This window comes from Paramormyrops kingsleyae, chromosome 18 (assembly GCF_048594095.1).
Source record: "Paramormyrops kingsleyae isolate MSU_618 chromosome 18, PKINGS_0.4, whole genome shotgun sequence".
NCBI classification, from domain to species: domain Eukaryota; kingdom Metazoa; phylum Chordata; class Actinopteri; order Osteoglossiformes; family Mormyridae; genus Paramormyrops; species Paramormyrops kingsleyae.
In genome coordinates, this window is record NC_132814.1 from 24,129,042 (window position 1) to 24,156,460 (window position 27,419).

The following is a 27,419-nucleotide window of genomic DNA, read 5'->3' on the forward strand; positions in this document are numbered from 1 at the left end:
GCTTGTGTTATTCGTGACTTGCTCCAGTAGTTCACAAAGGTTTACAGAATTAACAGATATAGTAACAAATACAGTAACTGCTTCAGATAAAACATGTCACAATTCATTAATGATGAATTAACACGAGGTCAGTATGTAACTAAGACTTAGTTTGTGGTTAATTAATACATAAGTAACAGTACAATACTATACTATTTGTGCCCCATCATGTAAAGTGTTACCAAATTAATTTATGGTGCCAAAAATTAATGCAAAAGTACTAATGTCACCAAGTAAAAATGAGATAAAAATGTCAGGAAGAGACGAATCTGAAACTGCTCTAGGCAACGGTAATATCTTTAGTGTTGATTGTAGTTGCATAGTGTTTACCTTACTGGTGTCTAATGTCTGACTTTAAACTTGTGTTCTCTTGTGGGAGAATTTTATTGTGGAGATTCCCTCCACTCTTGCTGAATGTTATTAGCAAGATTTAAAAATACCGGAATAATGTTGCTTTTGAAAATATTGTCAAAATAGTGTATAGTACTGTGTAATCTTTTGTTGATAAGAAAAACTAGACACCGCCCAAGTCTAGTCAGTGACACAGTCTGCTTTAGGTGGGGAAAATATATAATTAAATAATTTGATAAATTGAATTTGATAGAAAGAAAGGCCCAGTGCAAGCCGTATGGGGTGGTAATCATGGGGGAAAACCCCCACAAACTGAAGGCACCACAAAATAAATTGAAACATATAGGCTAGTTTATTTTTCTTTTAATGTGTTTGAGAAGTTCCTTGTTATGAGCTAAACTATGTGTAGAAATAAAAACATGCCAGTTGGTTTTCACTAGCCTGGTACCTGTTCACATTTTTGAGAGAGGACACCTGAGTTTTCTTTACTCAGGTTCTGAAGATGAGTCTCATGCCAGCCTTTGTATGACACTGAATATAGCACCTTTCATAAACCCAAGGTCTCCAGTAGGATCTGTGGAGGATGATTGCCTGCTGGGACTATTACCTATTGATGATCCCCATCTGTGGAGGTGTACCTGCTTGTTTGGTTCACCCATACTTTCGTCACCACAGGCCTTTTGTGTATTTTCCTTTACCTCCTATATAAACCTCGCCCCTTAAGGGGTATTTCCCTTTACCGCGACTCCTTTATCGCCTGTGTTATAAACCTAGTCTATTTTGGTGTTACTGCAAACATTTTATCTCATGAATAAGATTGGCTCTGTTTTCAGTTACTACATTTTTTAAGAGTTTAAATATACAGTACCAGTCAAAGGTCTGGACATACCTACCCATAGAAAGGTTTATTTGTAATATTCCCATACATTTCAGAATAATTATAAAGTCATCAAAATTGTAACGTATATGGAATTAAGCACTAACCAAAAACAAACAAAAATTGTTGGAGGGGGTAACTGTGTGTTCAGACTCAGAAGGTTCCTGGTTCAAATCCCATGGTCAGCAGAGTGATCCCACCACAGGGCCCTTGATAAAGGCCCTTAACCCCAATTGCTCCAGGCACTGGCTGATCCTACTGTCCCCTGTATGCCGGTTTCATGGGGTGGCCTCCTGGGATGCTTTTCTAGATGTCCTACAAGAGTTCCCACATATATGCTGAGCACTCATTGGCTGTTTTTCCTTCACTCTGGTCAAACTCCTCCAAAACCATTTCTACTGTGGTAAGTAGTATATCTATTTTGTTTAAGCTGATCAGTAGGATACTGCATCTGTTGCAATCTTCTTCTAGGTACTTTATTTTCCATTACATTTTGTCAGAAAGGTCTATGATGCATCAAGCCACGTTCTGACCATGAAGTTTACAGTTCCTGACAAAGCATATTTACAAGAGCAGTTTAGTAAGAGTAAAGATTTATTCTTCTGTTAGTGGTTAGGATACGATTACTTGGAACCCAAAAAAAAACGTAAATGTAAGTCGACGTCTATGTAAAATGGGGGGGGGGAAAATCCCCTGACCTGGTAAGCAAACTTGCCAATGAGTCAATATTTACTTTAATCGTGGTGAGAAAAGAAAGCTGTGAGCTGACAATTGGGAGAGCTGTATGACGCACATGCAACACTCCCATTCCGGCTTATGGTGGGGGGGGCCTGAATGGCTGGGGTGTGCAAGTCTCTAGGGACTGAAGACTCCTTTGCTGGGTGAGATGAAGAACAGACTGGATGAGCTGAGGGGCTACCAGGACAGGGATGAGGGATCTCAAATAGATGTTCATTTTCAAGGTCCTGGCTACTGTAATGCTGGCTATCAAGAGGAACAGTCTTCTGGGATGGAAGAGTTCTTTGGGCAGGTATCTCAGCTTTACATGGATCTAAGCAAGTTACGAGAGTCGTCGGAAGAGATTCATGGCAAGCAGGAGCAGATTCTGTGTAGCACTACTGCTGAGGAACTTTGTGGAGAAAAGCACCTTCTTGCTGAACTCAAAAGACGGTTCTCTCACCAGGCTAGGGACATCCAAGAGCGTTTGTCTCGCATTAAAGAGAAGGATTGGACTGGAACGCTCTGGAAAGGTAGTGCAGAAGGCCGTATTAAGCAGTCCCAGTTCTACAGCCTGCTCCAACGGCACAATCAGGTTCTGAGCCAGCACTATACCTGGGAAACAGAGTATGCAGGGCGCCTGAGGGAACAGATTGTAAGGCAGACACAGTTGGCTGGCCTGGAGCTGGATGAGGAAGAGATCCGACGCCTGACAGATAGTTTGCAGGTTCCCCAGCTAGTGGGCACTGACATCCCGGAACTTGAGGCCCTCAGGAATCTTGCACTTGTCCAGGAGAGGCACCAGCAGCTGTTGGCCCTGGAAGAGCAGATCAGTGAGCTCCACACTCTTTTTCTTGCCCTGGAAGTTATGGTGTGCCAACAGCACTTACAGATGGACCACATTGAGTACAACGTCCTACACACTCTAGACTATGCGAGCGAGTCCTCCGAGAAACTGAAGAAGGCTCTTCGGTATCAGCACCAGTCCCGAGTAGCTGCTCTTGTTTCCTCTCTTCTGGGACTGTGTTTGTGCTGCGGATGCCTGTGTTGTGCATCCCCGAACTTGCCCTTTACCAAGTAACCAGGCTGTTTTGTCCAAATAGGAAAACACTTTGACCAGCAATTAACCATCAAAAAATAAGCTAAGTGAGTTTAAGTTTTTGGTTACATGACTGATATTTCAAAATTACCGAATAAACAATAAATGTTCATGAAATAATGAATATCTGTTGAGACAATGCTATGATAGATTAAATTTGCAGTTTAAATCAAAACGAATTTAAGTCAAAACAAAATTTGTGGTTAGAGCTGACATTTAGGCTGCTATTGGGCCTCTTGGTTTTCAGCCATTTGGGTACTTAGCCTGTGTCTCTTTTCTCATGTTCAAGAAAAGTCTCATTTGTTGTTAGAATGCAATTCCAAATGTATTTATGCTGTGTATAATGCTCATCATGTAATATATCTGTAAATAAAATTGTGTAAGAGACAGGTTGTTTACATAATGTTTGTTTCAATGGTCATACTTATACACCCTGGAAAGCACATGTAGACAAAAAATGGGCATAATACAAAACTAAATGATGTTTCAGTTGTATTTTTTTTTTCTCCCATATGGGTTTGTGCTGTAACTTGGATATGCTGCTATGTTACGTTCTTTGAGCTCATTTTTGAAGCATTTTCTAGCAATATCAGTGGTGGAAATTAATCACAGCAAATTAATATTCTAGTCTTGCACATCCTCAGTTAAAAAAATTATACAGTATATTTATTGTCATTGTCATTGCAAATAATAATATGCACAGGCTGTGTTTTGTCAATGATTGTAGGCCTTTATAATTCTATTACAGATGGATTTCCAACTGTTTTTCTATTTGTATATGTATTAATTGATGAAAGATCAGTTCAGTACAATTAACATAGAACACAAATTTAATGGAATGTAATCAAAAGCCTTTTCCTCCATGGGATTTCATGTGATATTTATTAAACTGAAAAAAAAAAATTTTTTTTGGCTTTTTATGTTTGTGTGCTCATTTTAGGGTGTTTTCTGTGGTAAAGGATCTCTCATTTCCATTGGGGAGTTACATTCGCAATTGTTACGGATTTATGTATTTTATTTTAAATTTTTTGTTTTTTCCTATTTTTATTCTAAATTACGTAGCTTACTATTTACTAATTCAATATTCATTCTTTTTTATAATGTAATTCTGAAGGGTCATAATCATTACTTTAATACAACATATCCATCCATTTACCGTAACCAGTCCCACATCTAATACAATATTGCGGCAAGCCTACTCCAGAAAACAGCGCACACGGGACGGGACACGCTACAGATAATATCACTAAGCAAATGTGAAATAAAACCAAAGCCAAGTAGTCTGCTATGGAGGGTAAATGAATCATGAATCATTCTGACGTTCACGAAGCACGGCCCCTGAACACGTGATGGTGACGTCATCAATGAGCGTAGGCGGAAGTATCTCGGCAAAACAAACACCAGGAAGAGGGCAGATTAAGAACTTAGGTCTTACTGCGATTTAACCGCTTTAGTGATAATTTTAAATATATTTTTTGTAAATTACTGTCTCAGGATTTACAAGCTTTCTTGAAAACATGTCAAATATGGAGAGTATCCTTTTGTTCCAAAAAGACTGGATTGCGTTGAAGACTCGACTTGGCCTGACATAGACTTTGTTATAGTAGGATCCACATGCAGGTTGAACGTAATTATTAGAAATGTCATTTTCGATATGTATCATTATATTCTTTTAGAGTGTCTGTACAAAAACATATATCCTAAATATATCCTAAAATCGGGAGTAGCTTGGCGTTCTATGTATCTAAATTAAGTGGCGTTCAGCAGTTCCAGTCAGGTAAGTCCACTATTTGGCTTAGTTACCTACTTGGAGTCGGTTGTTTGTCGCTGGAGTTTCAGGAAGTGATTGACTTTCTTAGGAATATATGGTTCTTAGAAAAGTAAAGTGCGTTTGTTGTATTTTAAAATTAATAAGCAGATAAATTTAGTGGTTCTAAATATATATTATTCCAATAAATATTCCCTAAACTGCCACTTTTTGCCTTGGTTGTTGCTGTCATGAGTCGTGGGCTATGCCTGAAACATTGGAATCCTAAGCTTCTTTCGGGATGTGTGTTGCCGTGAAATACCGAAATAGAATTGAAAGGAATTTATTGGTGTCGATAGCAAGATTTTAAAGGTAACTAAATCAATCTGACCGGCTGCACCTCAGTAGCCGTGATGTTAAGCTTGAACGCCGCATTGCAATCAACCACAACGAAACTTGAACTATAATGGTAGTCACGTGATTATGAGTGTAACAACGTTATAGTCTTTGTCTCTTAACAAACGCTGTACAACATCCTCTTTCACTTTATGCGTCTATGATGAATTAAAACTAATACTGTAAAAATTGTATTAGATCTTCCCACCACTGTCCCTTCCGCAATCTTGTATTCCCCTCAATATCCATATGGACCTATTTGCGTAAATCTAATCTGCCATATAAAGCCATGACTTTTCACAATGGGGATGTCTTAACCTAATGTCACAGAACATCTCTTCAACCTAAAGTTTGCTGCCAAAGAACTTGAGCGAAATGCCAAGAAATGTGATAAGGAGGAGAAAACGGAAAAGGCCAAGGTGAAAAAGGTGAGTATTCTTAGAAAAGGAGCTGAAGTGTAACTCAGGCTTAATAATTTCAATGTATAACAACATAGAATCATACATGCTTAAGGATTAGGCCATCTAAGAATTACTGTATTGTAACTGATGTATATAATTCCTATAATTTAGGCCATTCAGAAAGGAAATATGGAAGTGGCACGGATACATGCAGAAAACGCCATCCGGCAGAAGAATCAGTCTGTGAACTTCCTGAGAATGAGCGCCCGGGTAGATGCAGTGGCTGCCAGGGTCCAAACTGCAGTTACAATGAACAAGGTAGTAAATCCCACACATCCAGTGCACAAGCTCTTCACTGCTCACATTGAAGGCTGTATGTTCTGTGATTGTTTTTTTTTTTTTACAGCAGTAAGCCTTTTATAAAAATAATTAAAAACATTTTTAAGTGTCAGAATGCATCCATTTTTGAATGTGTATCAGATCTGTATCAGCATTTCAGTTTTTTATGAATGAATCAATCCATCCACCTACTAACCACCCATCCTGGTCAAGATCACAGGACCATTTCAAATTTCATGGTCTAATTGTTCTCAAAACTATATTAATAATTTATAATCAGATTTAAAGTAAAGTTACACAGCGGGTGCTTATACACATGAGAAAGCATAAGCATATCATTATGAAGATGTGGTGGATTGGTGTCACACGTGTAACATATTTTGCGATGATAAATTTGTGCCGATTTGAATCGTGTAAATAAAAAAATGATTCTGAAAATAGCTGAAATGATTATTAGGCTGTCTCTTGCTTTTTCCTAGCTGTAAATGTACATACTTTGGAAATTCACAGGTTTTGTTTGGTCTGCTTTGCAGGTCACTAAATCAATGGCTGGTGTTGTGAAAGGCATGGATGCTACACTGAAAGGCATGAACCTGGAGAAGGTAGGAATTATTCATGCCTGTCTAGGTTGCATATTGAAAGGTCTGCAAGCATTGCATCTCTGGAATTCTCCTCATTGTGTAGAATACTTATGTTAAAACAACTAACTTAATGTATTTATTATATTGCACACATTGTGCTTTTTCCTACATTCTTTGCACTGACATGCACTTTTTATAGTGATCAACCACACAAGCCCATTGAATATACTAACCAGTCAATGTAATCATTGTCTGTTTTCTTAACTGTATGTGTATCTGCTGTATGTATGAGACCCATTGACAATCGGAGACAAGTTTCACATGTATGTCAGCAAACTTGCCCAATAAACCTGATTCTGTTTCAGAAGGGAGACAGAGGTGGTAAAACCTTGAATCCGAGGAACACACATTAGCTTTGCTGAACTCCTATGTGAACTTAGACTCACTGCATGTGGGATTATGGAGCAGTATGTCCTGTGGAACGGGTGTGTGCTCTGTTTCCTCTTCACCAGATCTCAGGCCTTATGGACAAGTTTGAGCGCCAGTTTGAAACACTGGATGTGCAGACCTCCCAGATGGAGGACACGATGAGCAACACGACAACACTCACAACTCCGCAGGTACGGCTGTCTATTTACATTGCTGTAATGTCACTGGTTTGCTTCCATTATGACCACCACAACAAAACCTGTAAATGTCTTCAGTTTTAAGCTTCTAAAATGTGTTCTTCTCTCATGGTTAATTTCATCATTCTCTTTCATATCTCATGATAATTAAAAGGAGAGACACTATATTTTGCTATGTTTGGGTATATGTATTTCTTATTGTATGTCATCTAGCTGGTATTTGGTTTCCTAATGTTTAATTTTGAGTATAACTTGTATTTGGACATATAAATGCTCATGAAATCATGGATATGAATTATGAGTTTGATGTGAAGTTTATCTTTCTCTGTGTTTAAGAACCAAGTGGATTCGCTGATGCATGAGATGGCTGATGAAGCTGGGTAAGAGATTTGTTTTGGTTATTAAAGAAGTCTGTATGTGTATTATTGGTGTACTTGCTGTTATTGACTGTTAGATGGCAAAATTTCCATTACATCAGGTTCCTGATGACTTATGATATAATAGTATATTAATATTATGACAAATGTGCATGTGTGGTACAATCCTGGTGAGGTTATATCCAGATATTTTTCTCATTATGAGATACAAGAATATACCATTATAACAAGATATGATCCTCGGTATAACAATATATGAAACTCATTCAAATAACATTTCTCTTTAATGATATAGTGAGTATGTCATGTTGCTCTAAGGAGAAAAAGAAAAGAGCCAAACTGATAATGACTCATTTCGGTGATCTGATCGAGTTATCCTTCATGCTGGGTAGTTTCACTTAGCACTACGTGAGACTGCATTCAAGCCGTCCACACATAGTTTGTCTGTGTGTGGGGTTTTACGGTAGTAAATTTATACACCCAAAGTTCTGTAATAAGGCAAATGTACAATATACTGTATATACAATATATATTTCCCATTCAAACTATATACAGTATATAATACTATACTCTATACAATAAAATTATATATACACACACAATTCATATCTCCCATTCAAACTCGAGAATGTTTTTCTCTATCTGACAAGTAGTAGAAACGTATCTGATGATAATGAGAAACTGGGCAGATTTTTCCTCACAATGGCAACAATACACTGCCTTTAGGTCTTATAGAACTCCTGCACAGGGCCAGATATCTTGCCTGTTATGCTGTCTCTCTTTAAAACACACACACTGGTATTATTTCCATTGTAGAATCGCAGTGTTAAAAAGCATTGAAATCATGTAGCAGCCCTGCATCTGTCATTTTGGGTTTGATTCCTGGTTGGATAGAAATTCAAAGTTTATTGCATGTGCATTCACTGTATATTAAAACTTAATAGGATATTAAGCATGTGCTTCTGTTGTTGGCTCTCTACAGGCTGGATCTAAACATGGAGCTTCCACAAGGTCAAATGGGTTCAGTGGGCACAAGTGTTGCATCTGCAGAGCAGGTACTGGAAACATACGGGTGATGGTTTAGATCCTGTTGAATCAGTTCATCTCGCGCTATAACAAAACGCTTCTTCTTGCTCCTTTTCCAAAATAAGAACTTGACAACACAAACAACAAGTCGGAAACTGGGAATCCAATTATTATTTTTTTTAATTAAAGGCTGCTATTATTTTTGAACATTGATTTAGTGTTGTTTTCAGTAAAATAATTATATGTATTTTATTTGTACCTTCAATTTACACAACAAACACATTCAGTTGCCAAATGTCGGTCAAATGTTAATATTATAGATAAGAAAATAAAAAATATGGAAATGGAAAACCAAATTACTCCCGAAACCACCCTGCCGTAGACACTCGTTGCTGAAAGTACCAAGCAGCTCCCTGCTTACGTTCTGACCTGTGTTGTCTTTCTCCCCAGGATGAGCTGTCTCAGAGATTGGCCAAACTCAGAGACCAGGTGTAGTGGACATACAATTCGTGCAAGATGTGCCAGAAATATGGTCAGTGACTGTCCTGGAATGACCGGCCGGAAAGAGTCTCTTCCCTCCTCCCCAATCCTGCATTTTCCCCTCAATTCTTCACTGCCTTTAGCTCTAAAACGGAGCTGTCTCCCCCAGTCCTCTATCTTGTATGGGGAGTGGTAAGTGTTTTGTATAGCATATTTTGAATTCTCCACTACACTACAAGAAAATGCATAACATTTTTGTCATTAAAAAGAAAAAGAGGATTTGTAACAGATGTATACATTTTGTAATGCATTTTACTTTGATATACTCTCTTAAAAGGATTTTGTCAAAAGGTATCATGCAGAGAAATTATTTTGTGAATTCAGGCTAAAAGCGTGTTTTGTTTTGTTTTTCTTCCCCCCAATGATAGTTCTTGACATGCATTGCATCAGTCACGTACACCAGATAAATCACAATTGTATACAAACAAAACAAAGTCCTAAATCAAGTACATAAGATAAATATGAATATCTTTTCTCTTTTTTTTTATGTCTGACACTCTTTGAAATATCAACAAAGATTTATGGATATTGTTATTTATCGCTTCCTGTGTTTGGTATTGGTTTAAAATTATTTTGGTGTTACGTTTTATGGATATTGGTCTGTAAATCAATAAAACTTTATTAATGGTTATTCATACTGACAAAAGTATTGTTATCATGTGCAAAACAGTGATGCCTTTGTGACTAGTTGTAGTTTCTACAGCAGAAAACACTGTCACACAGGTCCTAGGTATAGTGAACATGATAATTCTAATGTTTTTGGCACACAGCATCTATGGCTAACCTCACTTTATTGGGTGAGTCCACCAAACCTGAATGTCGTCTTTTAAGATGTAGTTTCATTGCTGTTCTGATATTTAAGTTCTGCTTTGCAATTCTGACAGATGACTGCATTTTTTTTTCACTTTTAATGTGAAGTGCTTCTGCACAACTGGTGCTTTTGCTCTTTATTTGGATCCTCTTTTCTATGCTCTGTTTTCCTTCCTCCATATTGCCGAGCAATTGAGAATGCAAATTTTAATTGAGGCTTTTAAAAAAATCAAGTCCGCTCCTTAGGCCCTTTTTAAGTAAGTAGGTAAAGCAACTGATTAAAATTTAATGACACTCCGAGTAATTCTTTAGGTAAACAAAATTTCTTTTAGTGTGTCTGCCTCGATTTGCGTAGGTGTCAAGTCTCATGGTTTTACAGTTTGACAGCTTTCGCCCTGGTCAGCCCTGGATCAGCAAGGTTTAGGCCCAACCTTTTTATGATGGCTTGATGTTCTCACCAAATTTTAGCAACCATCTCACTGTTCTCACTGCAGCAGTGATACTCTTTTTCAAAACCTGAAACTGAACATTGAGTGCCTTGGCACATTTTTCATGGTCCCCACACCTGCCTGATTTGCATGAATACATAAGTCACCAATGAGAATTTGAGGAGCTGACACAGACAGAGAGCACAGAGGTATAGAGGAAGATGACAAAGACAAGGAAGGTGGTAGATTTACAGTTATTTTGATTGCTTAAATCCTCAAATCAACATCGCATTTATAGAATTTTAAGCATTTTCCTGTGCCTTCACATAAAATTCAATTGTTGAAGCAACAACTGTCTCTGATTACTTTCATATGAATGAAACATTTTTATTGTGTAATCTTAAAAGACAAAATACTACGGACAACAGTCATAAACTGTCAAATACATCCATTATGTTGGCCAACAGGTTTACAGTACAGGGTAGTATTGTAAGTGGTATTGGGAGTCACAGATGCAGAGCAATTTCAAATGAATACAGCCGTAGACCATCTAATCAGCCATGACATAAGTATGACAGAGACTGCAGCTGTGGCAGTTTCAGTGTCATAATGCAACAATAAACATTTCAGTAATAATGCATATGAAAAACCTGTATTTTGAACTATGTCTCATTTATTCTCAGTGGTGTATGTGCAGGAAAAACTACAAAAATATTCAGTAGCTGTTCGAGTATACATGGTAGCATACATGGTAGAAAGTAAAAAAATGGAAGGTGATGCATAAAGTTTGTAACAATTTTAGTGCAAATCCATGGTGTGTCATGTTTGAAACGAGAGCCTGAAAAAGGGTGTTCAGATAAATAAGAGACATTTTAACCAAATCAAATTTAACTTTACTGATCCCAGGGGAAAAAATCATGGACTGGGATGAGAAACTGAAGTATTTGTCAGCAAATGACAGAACGACTAACCAGAGAAGAATGTCCACTCCTATGTCGGTCATCGCTTGAAGAAATGGGAGCACCGAATCAAACTGCTGACCTCTGCTGACACAACCGCAGTCCTGTACTTTAAATCCTGACTTTCTGTTAGCTAAGCCTACGCTAGAGTTGGTTTAATTCAGAGCACCATTTGCCATGGTGATTGAGTGACATTCGGGTTCTGGAACAGAAGCTCTTTTTTTATTATACTAATTATGGATTGCGCTAAACCCGTACCCCTCCCATGTATAATTGAATTGATTGGCCATAATCCCACCCTCCCACGAGCTACGTGGGTAGCTCTGCAGTTAGTGATCTGTGCCTGTGTCTGGAATGTCATCGATTCAAATCTCACAGCCACTGTTTTCACTGTTGGGCCCTTTGGCAACAGCCATAACTCCAAATGCTTCAGGAGTGCTTGGTGCCGACTGACCCTAGAACTTGCGTACTTATATATGTGAGACATAAAGCGCTCACAGGAAGTCTGGGAATGCTTGCTTAATTGAGTAAAACTATTGCAAATTTATTGATTTTATAACGAAATCATTTGTTTATAAAAATACATCAAATAGTTTTAAGTAAAACATTCTTTTCAAGTGGTAATAAATTCCAAATCCAAATAATATTTCTAAAAGAGCTGTTTTCTGCGTTATGAAGTTAACTGACAAACAATCTCATTGGGTGCTTTTTAATTAGTCAAATTTCCCCATAGAAATTGATAAAGTTTCACGCTGGCATTCCCTTTGCAGGACAGCGATTTCCCTTGTCTGGCTGCAGTTTGTCCTTAGGCTCCCTCACTCGATTTTGGAAGCACTAACCGTGCACGCCTAGGCTGACTGAATAGTTTGAGGTTTTCAGGAATCTCATGGAGGGACAGCCGCCTCTTGAACTCCTCTGTGGTAAAGTAGTGCATGATGGGGTCCAAGCAGGAGTTGAGGCTGGCCAAGCACAGCGCAACTGGGTGGCACTTGAAAATGACATCACGGAAGATGCAGTTTTCCACTCCGTTGAACTTTACCAAGAAGTGTAAGGGGAAGGTGAGGTGGTATGGCGCAAAACAGATGAGAAATACCAATGTACAGTAGAGGACCATCTTCAGTGCTTTCCGTTTCTCTGCACTGTGCTGAAGTCTTCTGCTTTTCCTGCGCAAGCTGACTGCTGTTCGCCATGAGCATGTTAGCACCACAGTGAGTGGCAGGATGAAACCCAGCAGTTCTGCCAGCACAATGATTGCAACGCCGGCTGGCACAGTCAGCTTCACAATAGGTAGTTCTGAAAAGCAGAGGGACTTGCCCGGTCCCTGCCGCAACAGGAGGAACGGTAAGCAGCCGAGGCAGACGATGATCCAGCCGGCTGTGCAGAAACAGAGGTCAAAGCGCTGTTTGTTGCTGCTGTACTTCAGTGGGTGGATGACGAGACTGCAGCGACGCACGCTGATGCAGACCAGGAAGTAGATGCTAGCATACATATTCACATATTTTAGATAGAAGCAGAACATGCAGAGGAAACGTCCAAAGGGCCAAGTGTCATTTAAGTAATAATAGATCCTCAGAGGCAATGAGAGCACTTGGAGGAGGTCTGCCAAAGCCAGGTTTATCATGAACACTATTGCCTTCTTGGTCTCTCTGATGTACGCGCGGAAGACCCAAAGTGCCAGCACGTTGCCAACGAGTCCCGGCACAAGGATAACTGTGTAGGTTACTGCATAGATCAGGTGCTGATATAACTTCAGATCATGTCCATCTTCACATGTATAATTCATTTTTAATCCCAGCTCCGAGCAGGTCCACCTCTTTCTTACATGTGTGACTTTTTCATTTGTTGGATTTTAGTAACTCTTCATTCAGAGCGTTCCCTTTCTACACCATATATGCCATTTTGAAATGTTATCATCAGACTTCTATTGCCTCAATTTTGTGATTATTGTGGCAGTTCAGCACCTCCACAAGGTCAATATCTTCATGTCCTTGATATGAGTTTTTAAATATGATATTTGCAGATTTCTGTAAAACAAAAATAAGATCAGAGAGTGAGACATTCACCCTCAGAAGTGCTGTATTCAGATATAAAATGACCTGGATTATAAGACAACCCCCCATTTTTTCTGCAGCTATTTTTAGAAAAAAGGTTTAGGATCTTCTTTAGAGAAGAACAGGAAAAGCTCCCGTTCTATATTCCCTGAGGTGGCCCCCTGAACCTTACTCAATTTTACAAACTGGTGTTATAATTTTTTTTAACTTTTTTGTACAGTGATTGATACAAAAGGATTACAGAAGAAAGTAAGTCACAAATAACCAGTTTTGTAATTTTTCTATGTTTTATCAGGAATTAAACAAATAATAGATAAATGACATTCTAAATGGTCTCAGATTATTGGTGCTGGGTTTGTGCTGAATAAAAGCATATGGGATAGGTGAAATATATTTCAGATAGGTGAAATATATCAAAATCTCAAGGCCTGTCAGACTACCTCAGAAGTGGTTGACAGGCCTCAGAATGTCAGAGGGTTTATATTCAGTGTATACAAGTAATTATAATGATTTTTTCCCCCGCTTTTCTGCTTTTGAAAAATGTGTTTATGAAAAACAAAGTGTCCTTTCCTTCAGGCTGTTTTCCAGGGCAGTGGGGCAAAGACTTTGCATTTTCCTGATACTTTTCCAAGACAGAGGCAAAGGTGAAAAAACATTTCTATTTCAATGCATTGACATGTGGTCCACTTGGCCATCTTTCTCGTGGTTTATGACTTACTTAACATTTGTTTTCTTTTTCTGCAAATTCGTGTCCTTTATCTGCATTTGTAGCGTGCTTCAGTCTTTTTGAGAAAACTCCCTCATTACATAATTTTGCAGTCCCTGGGGTTTCAGCAGAAATATGACTGCACAATATATTTTCTTGTAGTGCTAGGCAGTGTTGCTCTCCACGATTTTATGTAAGTAAATAACAGATTATTCATGAAAATCAAACAATTAACACACACAAAGAGTGTGTAAGAATATATATTGTAAAATGTTTCATTAATAGATCCCAGAGAATTAAACAATGAATTTATTAAGATTTTTGAATAATATGATGACAGTGGCATGTTCCATTAGTGCTCGCGTTGGTAGTGTTTTCAGGTGCTGAGATATTTAGTGCTAGTAGACAGGAACTGCAGTGACCAATTTATTCTAATTATTGCAAAATATTCTTGCATCATAGAACTAATACAACAAATAAACCTCTTCTAGAATTTTCGTGAACGAATGTGACACAGGAATTATTTCAACTTGACACATTACTCTTTATAATGGCATTGGAGTAAACAAGCATATATTTTTTTAGTAATGTTGTTCTGATAAGACAACTAGTCTCTTAAACATCCACACATACAGACAGACACCAAAAAAATTCTTCCACCAGTTCAAAGATGTCCTACCTTTTATTGCCATGCCAGATTTTTGAAGTACCCCCTGTAAGACTGGAGAAAATGATTTGAGAGACATCAGTTAGTACAGATATTCTCCTGTGCCAAAACTATTAGGTTATCCCAAAAGGAGGAGCACTGCTCTCTCTCTCTCTCTCTCTCTCTCTCTCTCGCTCTCTCTCTCTCTTTTATAACAGAAAGTGCAAAAAATTACCTTTGAAGTGTCCATTAGCTCATGAATTTTCCTTAAGCTATGTTGCATAGAAACTACAAGTTTCATTAAATTATAATGATATTAATGTCAGGAAACATAGAATTGCAAACATGTTGCCAACTGGAAAGGAAAAGAGTCAAATAGGTATTTTCTTTTTAGATAGAACTCAACTTCATACCTACTTTTAACAGAAAGTAAGCTCCTCTACTAGGTGTTATGTACTGTGAGTTTAACTAAACAAACATAAACTCCTCCAATTTAACCACATTCATGAGTAGTGTAATCAATAGTTCCAAGAAAGAGATAGTCATAGTCTTCATGTCTTTTGGGAAGGCTGTCCACAAGGTTTTGGAGTGTGTTTATGGGAATTTTTAACCATTCTTGCAGGAGAGCATTTGTGAGGTCAGGCACTGATGTTGGATGAGAAGGCCTGGCTCGCAGTTTCCACTGTAATTCATCCCAAAGGTGTTCTTTCAGGTTGAGGTCAGGGCTCTGTGCAGGTCAGTCAAGTTCTTCCACACCAGACTCGCTAATCCATGTCCTTATGGACCTTGCTTTGTGCACTGGTGCGCAGTCATGTTGGAACAGGAAGGGGCCATCCCCAAAGTGTTCCCACAAAGTTGGGAGCATGAAATTGTCCAAAATGGCTTTGAATGCTGCAGCATTAAGAGTTCCTTTCACTGGAACTAAGGGGCCAAGCCCAACCCTTGAAAACCAACCCCACACCAAAATCCCCCTCTTGTATGGATTGTAAAGCACATAAAGTTTTGGCCATTCTGTAGCTCAGCTGAGAAGCCTGAGAAAGCAGGCCTGAATGACTATTACAGAATCATTGATGCAAGGCTAAAAACCATAGTAATGTCTGAAATGTCTCATTTGCAAACTGAAGAGGAGGATGGGAACGTTTATTTCAGTGCACATAAATTACTACAGTCTTCCCCCGTACCACCTGGGGGCACTCCGAGTACAACTCGTGCTATGCGTACCAATCTTTTATATGAGCCAAAATAACTTTTTCGCTCTTATTTGGAAAGTTGCAACTAGTTTAATTTAATTTCATTAATATCTCTTAATATTACTGGGAAAATTAAGAACTAAAAAAAAGTGATTCGATCCTGTATTTGTCCATCTAAGGTTTCGCCACTGAGCGGTCAAAAAGAAAACTACCAGCGGCAGGAAGGCTAATAGAGCTCGTACCACGCATGCGTACACTTGGGTTTCCATGGCATCGGAAAACGCTACTCTGCGTAGTTCATCAACTAAGAAAACTTTAACAAGGTCATTAAGGATTACAAGATACAGCATCTTGGGTTTTATGCGTGTATAATACTGAAATATTTAAAATGGAAGAATATTATTCCGCAGGGAGCCTACAAGCGCTGTCTGCGTTACTTTGCCCAATGGAAGACGATGAAGACGACAGCTGTTCGGTACTGTTTCATGAGCATAACTAAGATGACTAGAAAATGAACTACTGATTTAAGCCTTACTTGTAAGCGATGCTTTGTATTAGAATAACCGTAACAATCTAGTAGATATTCTAGCGGATGCTGAACGACGTTACGATTTTTAATGCCATAGTTTACTTGTTAATATATATTAGGCTATCTGCTAAGCCTTTAACTTTGTATTGACACTCCTGTATGTAAATATATATCTAACGATTAAGTTCTTAGACTTTTCACTGACAATGATTCGATATTTTTCAAATATTTCAGTCTGCAACAGCCCAAGCTCGGCTTGGACCTGGTCATATCGGTCCCACTAAGCAATCAGACGGCACCTCGGGTGAGGGTTTAGGATTTAATTTTAACTTTGTATTTGCAAAAGATGTGCATTGAGCAAGATGGATTGCTTCTTCTTTTTCATCACATTAAATAGAATGTGGAAGCTGTTTTGCCATTATGTACAAATTCCACCTAAGTCTATATGAGTTAGTCCTGAATACAATTTTTGTGTACAAAAACAGGACGTGTGTGAAAATGGCCTTCTTAACTTAGATGCTGTCCTGTTCTGCAGCACCCTATCTCAAGAGAAGCAGTAAGGACATCTGGGATACTGAAGATGTTGCGGAGGGTTCAGAATTTGATGACATCGCTGATCCTCGACCACAACCTGAGTAAGAGTGCTTCAGTCAAATATTTAATATTTCCATTGTCAGCGGAAGAGGGGGGGGGGGGGGCGCTTCAAATTTGTGTAAATGCATTAATTTATTTAGTACACATTGACAAAGTGACATATAAATAAGGCAGATAGTATATGGCTTCGGTATGACTTTAAATAATCAGAGATGGGTTTTCGTGACAGGTACGACATAGTGCTGAAGCAACATGTGGGAGCAGAGGACCTGTTTCTGGGTATGACCAGGAAAGATCCATCCTCAATGTGCTGCGAGGACATGGTGGTAAATATCCTTCCTACCCATCATTCAACAGATTTAATATAGCTGGCTTAAAATATGTCTATTCTCTAAAATAAACTATAATGCATTGCTTCATATGCAGTGAACATATAAAAAGTTTATGCACCATTATTAAAAGTAAAGCCAGAAACTGACAAATCATGTCAGACATGTCTCTCTTTAATGTAACCTTGCAAACAGCAAAAATCAGCAGAAAAAAAAAACAAATGGCTAATTCAGTAGTAAAAATAACTGAAATAATAAATTGTCTCTGGTTTTTATTATTATTTTATTATTATTATTATTATTATTATTATTATTATTATTATTATTATTATTATTAATATTATCTTGATTTCTGGCTTTGCATCACAAAAACCTGCTATTTCAATAAGGGTGCAGTTTTATATCCACTGTACTGTACATAAATGCTTATTCTATAATTTTATCTCATAAATCGCCTTTTTTAGAATACCTTCATGAATCTTTTAATTAATAGGTGAAGATCAAGCTCCCTGACACAAATGCTGCTGAAGTCATTCTGGATGTCAAAGAAAAGTTCCTTGATCTTAGAACACCAAAATAGTAAGATTCTGCATTATTTTTTTTATAGAAAAAGAGAACTGGTGTTTGTACTGTTATTGTCCAGCTGTCCTCCAACTGCTTATCCAGGACAGAGACCTGGCGGGCTGGAGTCTCTCCCAGGCGTCATAGGACACAACACAGGGAAGCCTCTGGGCTGGATATCCATCCATCGCAGGGCTCACACTCACACAAAAAGTGTTTAATCCAGAGGTGGATGTTAACTGGATGTCTTTGGACTGTGGGGGTAGTACTGGAATTACTGGAGGAAATCTGCACAACATGGGAAGAACATGCAAACTGTACTCACAGAGCTATGATTCAAACCCCCAAGGCAACACTGAGCCACCGTGTTGCAACATTTGTTTTTATGACTATCCGAGGTGCAGGACTGTTGTTCTGCCCAGGGTAGGCAGGGAGGAGCAATTGCTTAACATTGTAAATTACTTTATAATGATTAAAAAAAAAAAAAACATAATTACTGAAGACTGGTGCCAGTGTGTTTTACTGAGGGTTGCATCAGGTCAGGTGAGGTTGGGGTGCATACACCCAGCACACGGTAAAACTCCTAGGGATCCCGGCTGGCGACCCCCCCAGGCAGACAAACGGTCCAGTCCCACCAACCGGAAATAGCCATCTATCTGCCACAGCCAGGTGTTACGTGGGCGTCCTCTCGGCCTGGTCCAGTCACTCATGTCCTCAGAAATGAGCTGGGTCACTCTTGGGTAAACACGCCACATGGCCGTAGGAAGTCACCAGAGATATGAATATCGCTGCTGAGGTAAATAAAACTCTCGACAAGGTCGACATTCTCCCTGCAGACAGATACACTACTGATGGCTGTGCCTAAGAAGTCATTAAATGTCTGGATCTTGGTCTTTATCCAGGACACCTGCAATCCCAGACACTCAGACTCCTCGCTCAGTCTCTCGAGAGCCTCAATCAGAGCCTCCATTGACTCCATGAAGATCACAGCATCGTCAACAATGTCAAGATCAGTACATTTTTCTTCACCGACATATGGCCCACAACTGCTGGACCCCACGACCCTGCCCAACACCCAACCCATACAAGCATTGAACAGAATAGGAGTAAGAACACACCCCTGATGAACCCCAGATCAACTGGGAAGAACCCAGAGGTTCTCCCTCCACTCTGCACAGCACTCACAGTACCAGTGTACAGGCCGGCCATGACATCCAGTGACTTCGGGGGGATCCTGCAAAATCTCAGGATGTCCCACAGGGCAACTCAATCAACTGAGTCAAACGCTTTATGAAAATCATATCTGCCGATATTCCTGCTTGCACTCAATGAGAACCTACAGTGCCAGGATGTAGTCAATGGTAGACTTCTTAGGCATAAAACCAGACTGTTCCGGTCGCCGACAGGCAAGCAAGTCCTCACGGATCCTGTTAAGGATGACCCTAGCAAGGACTGTACCCGGCACTGAGAGCAGTGTTACCCCCCTCTGCTTGCCACAATCTAGGCGATCACCCTTACCTTTCCAGATAGGGACTACAAGTCCCATTTTCCAGTCAGTTGGGATGATACCTGACTCTAAAATGGAAGCAAAGGTTGCCTGCAATGCCTGTAGAGCAGCGTTACCACCAGCCTGGAGAAGTTCACCCTGGATACCACAGATCCCTGAGGCCTTGCCTACCCCCAGCTGATTCACCACCCGTGCAATCTCAGGAGGTGCTGATACACTACAGCAACAGCTACTCCCTGAGGATGGTAGCCATCAGACCGACCAGACCAAAAGTAGGTATACCCACCTACAGAGATCTGGCCACTCCCCACTCTGTGTACCTCAGAGAGTGCCGGCAACGAAATGAGTTTACGAAGCTCCCCCAATAGCAGAGGAAGATGGTCATCTTGCCGGAGACGTTCCATGCGCCTTCCCATATCGGTCGTCTCAAACTGGGACCCAAGCGCTGCCATACAGCAGGCGATATCTCAGTACCACACCGGCCCCCGTCCCCAACAGGCCTGACCCTATTAGCTCTCCGACGGTTGGGACTCTTCGGAGGCTCCTGAAGGCTTTCCCCCATCTCCATAGTGCGTGCAGCCTTTTTGTGGGCAGCTGCAGCAGAGCAGCTCCCGCGGAGAGCAGAAGGGTATCACGCCTGTTTATTCCGAGCTCTTTTGTGGTGGCTGGAGTGCCAATCTCACCACCAGCCCCCAAAATGTTTACCCTGCAAGTTAGAGCACTGCTTGCAGGGCCAGATGCAGTTTAGTGTCATACCCAGGACACGTTACATGATCATCAGCAATAACAGACTTACCGCTATTACTATCAGTATCAGGTGGTTCTGTATACAGCACTGTTCTCTCACACCTCCAGAGATTTGAGTCGCATCTCTACTCAATATTTCGGTTTAACATGTTCTTCTTTTGTCTTGCTGGTTTCCTCTCCCAGTCCAAAGGCATGTTAGGTGAAATAATGTCTTCAAATTGTGTGTGTGTGTCTTTATGTTCCCTGCTACTGACTGGTATCCTGTCCATGTTGTCCTTGTGCCCTTTGCTGCTCGGGATAGGATCCATGTAGAGGTCTGTGTAGGATGGAATTTTAATCCCACTCCAGCCCAAACCCACAAAATTCTGTCCCAGTCCCACAGACACTTGTCATATTATGCTTATTTTCAGGTAAAGAATACAGACAAACCCGTAGACTTAACAAATAGGCTACATTCAAAGTCTAACAGTTAAAACACATTTTTCACACAATAGTAGGTTAGTCAAACATATAGGTACATTTTGCCAGCAACCATGTTTCTGATAATCGGTCATAGATCTGTACAAACAATATACACATTATATAATTTCATTTTTTAGTGCAGTTGAATGTCAGCGTAGTCTGGCCCATTGGAACTGAGCAAACACAGCATTTTAGCTCTGAAGTGCCAGACTTGTGCCCAGTGTATGATAGCACTTAGTTGCATTTCTCACAGTGGGCAAAAGGCAAGTGGGCCCTATGGTGGTTGTTTATAATGGAAAAGCACTGCCAAATACGCACTTTTAAATTCACCTTTCCTTAAGAGGCACTTACATCATCAGGTGTTAAAGATTTTTGTGCTGACACATCATTTATCATTTCTCCGCAGCTCAAGGCCTTGAGGAGTATTTGAGTAATATATTTGAGTAACATATTTGAGTAATACTTATTTAAATTATTTTTGCGGCATCCTGTCACTCATTTCTATTCCCTGGCTCCCACAGACATATGAGTTACTTCCTGCCCGTTCCTACATTCAAATGCCTCACACTTGCCTTGGCTCCTGCTGAGGTCTCAGGAAGGGAAACCTCTAGCTCAATGTCTCCCCACAGCCCTGACAAGAATAAGCAACTGGACAAAGGATGGATTTTTATTCTTGTTTTGCATGCAACTAGGACTTTTAAATGTAACAGAGGGCTTGTGTAGGCAAGGTGAAGAACCTTTGGCTACAAAATAAACCTCCTTGTGTTTGGGCAGATATGATGGATATTTATGCTTTAACTTGTCGACTGGCCTTTTCAATATGAGCTCATGTGATATTTTTCTTTTTTACAGTAAACTAGGTTTGCATCTCCCACACCCTGTACATAACCAGAAGGGAAAGGCTCAATTCATTGCAGAGAGAGAAGAATTAGAGGTCACTCTTCCCATGAACCGAATGCTGGATGCTATCAACCTGTTATGAGAGAAAATGGGATATATTATTATGATGAATAAAGTATCAGAATTCTATTCTATTCTATGTACCGTTTCAGGCAGTATTGTTTATGAATTTTGCACCAAAGCCAGCAGAAAGATGGCATTTGTGATGTAATCCACCAGTTTATCAAATGTAATTTTTTGTACTTCTGTAACAAATCTTGCTAGTTTGGCTGGAAGGGAAAATAAAAAGAATACAATGAAACAGAAACTGTTAATATTTAATGTTCACTATATATTTAAAATGTAAATGTGAATAGAGTAATTAGAACCTTAGGAGAATATCACGTGAAGCAGATAACCCTGATTGCCCTTTCAAACGAAGCAGGATTTTAACTAAAACTGTCAGGGTCAGCGCCTGTTGTCCCAGTCTGTGTCCCTTCCCCGTTTGGCTGGCAGGCGTTGCTGGTCATGCCGTCTCTCCTGTTTTCCCAGTCTGTGTCCCATCCCCGTTTTGGCTGGCAGGCGGTGCTGGTCATCCCGTCTCTCCTGTTGTCCCAGTCTGTGTCCCTTCCCCGTTTGGCTGGCAGACGGTGCTGGTCATCCCGTCTCTCCTGTTGTCCCAGTCTGTGTCCCTTCCCCGTTTGGCTGGCAGGCGGTGCTGGTCATCCCGTCTCTCCTGTTGTCCCAGTCTGTGTCCATTCCCCGTTTGGCTGGCAGGCGGTGCTGGTCATCCCGTCTCTCCTGTTGTCCCAGTCTGTGTCCATTCCCCGTTTGGCTGGCAGGCGGTGCTGGTCATCTCGTCCCTCCTGTTCTCAGTCTTTGTGCTTTCCTGTACTCCCTGTTGGCCAGATGGCTCAATGCATTGAGCATACAGCTGCCTGTGAACCCCTCTGTCTTATCTTTGAATCCCGCCTCCTCTGTTTTTGTATTTAGTTCCCTAGTGTTTCATTTGTATGAGTTTTTCTTGTTCCTGTGTCTTGTAATTTGTATTTGGTTTTGTTCTGTTTTGCCCGTGCTTGTGTTTCTACCTGTCTGTTATTCCCACAGTGTTAGATTCTGTTATCCCTATTTCTTGGTTAGTTCTTAGTTTTAGTTGCTTGAGTTAATTTGTTCTTGTTCCTGCCCTTGTGTGTTTTCCTGATTGCTCGTTGTCTTGCACCCTCCCCGATTGGATAATTGTCTGTCTCACTCCTGCTGTCTCGTTACCCAGTTCAGTTTGAAATATCAGACATGTTGCCATGTTTTGAATCATCTGTAGTGGTCTGATAGCACAAGCTGATAGACCTGCTAGTACAGCATTGCAATAGTCAAGTCATGAGGTAACATGTGCCTGGACAAGAAGCTGAGCTGGATACTCAGACAGAAAAGGCCTGAACTTCCTGATGTTATACAGATTAAATCTTCAAGATCAGGAGAGCACTGTTATGCTCTTAGCAAGGTTCCCAAGGTTCCTGGCAGACCTTGATGGAGATAGTGTGGATGATCGAAGCAGAACAGAGATGTCATGATGGATGGTAGAGAAGACAAGAAGCTCAGTCTTGGAGAGATTAAGCTAAAGGTCCCTCATCAAGGCTGTGATGTCAGCCAAGCAGGTAGAGATCCAAATGGAGACTGTGTTGCCATCAGGAGAGTTCAATTAAATTTGGATATCATTGGCATAGTAGTGTTAGGAGAAGCCGTGAGACTAGATGATCTGACCTAAAGAGGTAATATAAAGAGAGAAAGGGACAGGACCAAGGACAGAGCGTTGGGGAGCGCTGGTTGTTACCTCTGCATCCCAAGCCACCTGAAATGAAATGTTTGACATGTATGAGTCAATCCAGTGCAGAGCAGTCCCCATGGTGCCAAGTCGAGAAATAGTGGCCAGGAGGATTTAGTCATTAACTGTGTCAAAGGCCACTGAGAGGTCTAGCAGAGTCAGGCAGATGACCAGCTTGCAGCTCTTGCAGGTCTCAGAATGTTCACAACAGTGAGCAGCGCAGTCATGGTCGAGTGTCCAGGTCTGAAGTCAAACTGAAGAAGGTCCTAGAGGTTGTTCTTTGTGAGAAATTCAGAAATTTAACTGAGGACAGCACATTGAAGCAATAATGAGAGGAGGGAGGCTAGCTAATAATCCTCAAAGGAGTTTTTAAACAGCCATGTAACACGAGCTTGCTAACATGCAACACTGAATGTGCCAGTTGTAAAGGATGAGTTACTCAGGAAGGTAAATGCAGGGAGTTTTTTTTTGTGTTATACAGTGCTGTATAACTTTTGTTATCTTCTACTGCACTGTGTCGCGAGACCATGTTAGATTTCAAGAAGTGACAAGTGCATGTTCGCTCTTTCTTGCCAATGTAATGAACAGCCTTTCAATGTTGAAACTGGTTTCCATGACATGAATAAGAATCACTTTGCTAAAGAAAAATGGTCAATGACAGTGAAAAAGTGGGAAATGAGTGTCATTTATAGTCACTGAGATCAGGAGCATACTTGCCCTGACATTCTGATAACATACCTAGGCCTAAGTTTTTTTTGACTCTCATGGTTTAAATGATGATACTTGTTGTTTTAGTGGCACTGACTCATTGATGGAATCATTTGTTTTTGAGACATGCATTAATTGTTTTGGATGAGTTACATCATATCTGTGCCTGTTATTTCACGTGCCACCACTGACTAGGACAAGGACTAAGTGACATAATTAATTTAGAATATTCATAAAATCATCTCATGCACCACAGTTTGAGAACCAGTGATCTGTATAATGTTCGTGGGAAGTTTGAAAAAGATCCACTGGATACATTGTGTTTGCAGGATGGCTTTCCATCCTCCCTTTCCATCCTCTGCTGCCACCTAGTGCTGCTGCTTCATTTTCCAGGCAATTTGACTCAAACTGAAATCAGGTGTGATCTTCATCCGTACAATATTTTGTGAAGCGGCAATCAGATCCATCAAATACTTTTTGACATCACATTTACAAGGTCAAAAGTCATCTATAGTCACCTTCTCCTTTGCTGCCACTGTGTGCCATTGCTGCAATTTTAAGAGCAATATGCTTCAAAATTTTGAGTTGAGTCAAAATTTCATTTGCCATTTACCGTAAGCACAGAAGTACAAGTACACTGGAATTTTAGCATGGTTACCTTCAGTCAAGTTAAAAAAAAAAAAAAAAAAAGAAACAGAAGAAGCATGACAGGAGCACAACAAAACTGTAACATGTAACAAGACTATAATAATATACTAAAATAATAATTAAACAGACAAAACAGGACAAACAAGGTGTTTGTGCAATAAGTAAATAAGGTGCTTTGAGTGTCAGAGGTAGTTGGCAAGGTATGATTTCAATATTTGATGAGTCCAGTTTAACAATAGCATTCAGACTGGGAGTGATGGCATTTCTCCCTGTCCTAAACATCCTTCACAACCATACTGATTACTGCTGTAAAGAAGCTGCTGTGGAAATGTCTCTGGTGCATCATAATGGGTACTGGTCTTGGATGTGGATGACCCATACTTTGATCCTGCGGTGGGTATATAGAATCTTTATGGCAGACAGGTGTGAACCTGCAATTCTCTCTGCAGTCTTCCTGACTCTCTGCAGAGCTTTCCTTTCACATTATGCAGTGTTTCCAAACCACACAGTGATACTTGTAGTCAGAGTACTCTCTATGAGACCTCTGTAGATCTGGATGAGGGGTTTAACAGTTCAGTCCAGGCTATTTCAGCAGTCTTATAAAATGCAGGTGTTGCTGAGCTCTCTTCATAGTGGCCGTGGTTTTTGTTGACCAGCTCAGGTTAACTCTATGAACTTGAAGCTGGTGACCTGCTCCAGCTCAGCACCTTTGATGTAGAGTGGCTGCAGTTGAGGGGCTTGTTTCCTGAAGTCCAAGATAAGCTCCTTTGTTTTTTGTGTTCAGGATGAGATCCTTCTCTTCTCCATAGACAACGATGTCATCCACCTGATTCTGGTATGAAGACTCATTCCTGTTGTTAATATGTACAAGCATGGATGTATCATCTGCAAATTTAAAAATGAGGTGGTGTTTTTGAGTGGAGGTAGGAACAGGTCCCCAGTGAGGTAGAGGATTGAGTCCCTGGTGTGGAGAAGGTGGGTGGTCCCATGATTCTGGTGGTACGGTAAAATAAATAAATAATTGCATAATAGCCACAGTATTGAGTCAGGCATATTTTGAATCTTTTTGGGGCAGGTCTGAAATCTTTGTGCATGTCTGGACTCTTTCTGTGCAATTTTCTTGTGTGTTTAGAATCTTTGGGGGAAATGGGAAGAGTTAAGTCAAAGGACAAATGACAGGCAAGGAAAAGGACAAACAACGGACACTGCAAGGCCCCGCAAAAATAATGGGGGAGAAATATGGGAAGGATGCAGTGTCAGATTTGCCCACAAGGGAGGAATGTGGTTTCCCTAGAAAAGGCAGTTACAGGCTGAATTGGATAAACCAGCTGAGTCGGAAATTAGAAGAAAGGGATCAGTCTGTTTGCTTAGGGACAAAGTGTGGCGGTAGTAATAACAAACCACTGGCAGAATGGAGAAGCACTGAGAAGGAATGAGAAAGAAGTAGTAGGCAGAGAATGTGAGACTCCTGTGAAGTAAACAAAGTATGGGCCGCAGTGTTGTCATCCTTTCTGTCTGGATATGTGGAAATATACTGATGGTCAGTGGAAGGTGGAAGTTTTGATTCCTGTCAAATTCAGCTGATTGAGGCTGCAGTGGACAGTGAGGAACTGCTCCCTTTAGGCTGGGATACTGGGTACATGTGGGTCTGAGTGAGACTATGGGCTCAGGCTGCAGTGGACAGTGGGGGACCGCTCCCTTTAGGCTGGGATACTGGGTACATGTGGGTCTGAGTGAGACTATGGGCTCAGGCTGCAGTGGACAGTGGGGGACCGCTCCCTTTAGGCTGGGATACTGGGTATATGTAGGTCTGAGTGAGAGTATGGGCTCAGGCTGCAGTGGACAGTGGGGGACCGCTCCCTTTAGGCTGGGATACTGGGTATATGTAGGTCTGAGTGAGAGTATGGGCTCAGGCTGCAGGGGTTTCTACAAGCCACCCCACCCCTACCTAATAGTACTGTCCACTAACATGATATACCCAGAAACAGACTGTGTAGTTCCGATGCCGTTGAAGGAGTAGCAGCAAGAGGTGTCTGTGCCTCTATTCCCCCTGCAGATGTGGACTGTGACCCCTCAGCACTTGATTCCACCTCCTCCAACACAGAGCTGTTGCAGACAGAGGCTGCAGGAGAACCCCACAGAACTTCTTGCCCCTATGTTGCAATGTCTCAATCTACTAGGGGGAGACATTCTGGTTTTCCAACCCTGGAATATGCAAGAGCTGGATAACGCCGCAAGCAGCTTGCCAGATCCCAGGCAGATTTGGCCTCGCTATGCGGCAGCCCTTCAGACTGGTCCTTCAGTGCAGACCCACTGCTGCAGAATTATACCAGCTTTTTATCAAAGCGCTGAAGCGGAGTTATTCTGACGTGAAAGCCCCCAACTCAGCTATTGCTGGCAGCCAATATCAAGCACAGATGCAAAGGATCTGCCAGAGGGTTTCAGAGAAATGTCCTCCACACATGGACTGGACCAAGATGCATCAGGATAGACAGGAGCCTGGTGAATCCTGTGTGTGCGACAGAGTGACTGGCTTTGCCAGCGCTGACCGAACACTGATTTGCCTCTAATCTGGGGTTTTTGTTGGCGATCTCTAAAAACTACAAGCGAGCAGAAAATCAGGGCTAAAATCACATAGTGACTGTAGTGTGAACTAGGCATCACTCACCAAATATTGTTATGAACCTGCACTGTTCATAACGGAATATGCAATCAAAAAAATTGAGACTA

General features: G+C 40.7%; 4 protein-coding genes across 5 annotated transcripts; 3 read left to right on the plus strand and 1 right to left on the minus strand.

The window, feature by feature from the left end:
* The first annotated feature begins 2,153 nt into the window (after window positions 1–2,153).
* Window positions 2,154–3,806, plus strand: LOC111855341 (syntaxin-1A-like). The gene has a single exon (XM_023834268.2). The coding sequence runs from the start codon at window positions 2,154–2,156 to the stop codon at window positions 3,063–3,065; it is 912 nt and encodes a 303-aa protein (XP_023690036.1). The 3' UTR covers window positions 3,066–3,806.
* Window positions 3,807–4,436: 630 nt separating this feature from the next.
* chmp1b (charged multivesicular body protein 1B) lies at window positions 4,437–9,747 on the plus strand. The gene is made up of 8 exons (XM_023834236.2): window positions 4,437–4,616; window positions 5,557–5,654; window positions 5,799–5,945; window positions 6,500–6,568; window positions 7,060–7,167; window positions 7,510–7,553; window positions 8,533–8,605; window positions 9,027–9,747. Exons 1-8 carry the CDS (start codon window positions 4,601–4,603, stop codon window positions 9,069–9,071), a joined length of 600 nt encoding a protein of 199 aa, XP_023690004.1. The 5' UTR covers window positions 4,437–4,600; the 3' UTR covers window positions 9,072–9,747.
* Window positions 9,748–10,752: 1,005 nt separating this feature from the next.
* LOC111855317 (probable G-protein coupled receptor 174) lies at window positions 10,753–14,810 on the minus strand. Its single transcript, XM_023834235.2, has 2 exons — window positions 14,750–14,810; window positions 10,753–13,337 (listed from the first exon to the last, which is right to left on the minus strand). The coding sequence occupies exon 2, from the start codon at window positions 13,094–13,096 to the stop codon at window positions 12,119–12,121; it is 978 nt and encodes a 325-aa protein (XP_023690003.2). The 5' UTR covers window positions 13,097–13,337; window positions 14,750–14,810; the 3' UTR covers window positions 10,753–12,118.
* Window positions 14,811–16,171: 1,361 nt separating this feature from the next.
* dnaaf6 (dynein axonemal assembly factor 6) lies at window positions 16,172–21,789 on the plus strand. Of its 2 annotated transcripts, XM_023834238.1 has the most exons (7): window positions 16,172–16,229; window positions 16,317–16,381; window positions 16,670–16,739; window positions 16,971–17,070; window positions 17,259–17,355; window positions 17,852–17,937; window positions 21,488–21,789. In XM_023834238.1, the coding sequence occupies exons 2-7, from the start codon at window positions 16,352–16,354 to the stop codon at window positions 21,615–21,617; spliced, it is 513 nt and encodes a 170-aa protein (XP_023690006.1). In that variant the 5' UTR covers window positions 16,172–16,229; window positions 16,317–16,351; the 3' UTR covers window positions 21,618–21,789. The 2 variants fall into 2 exon arrangements, with proteins under 2 accessions (XP_023690006.1, XP_023690005.1); XM_023834237.1 differs by having other exon boundaries at window positions 16,180–16,381.
* The last annotated feature ends 5,630 nt before the right edge of the window (window positions 21,790–27,419 follow it).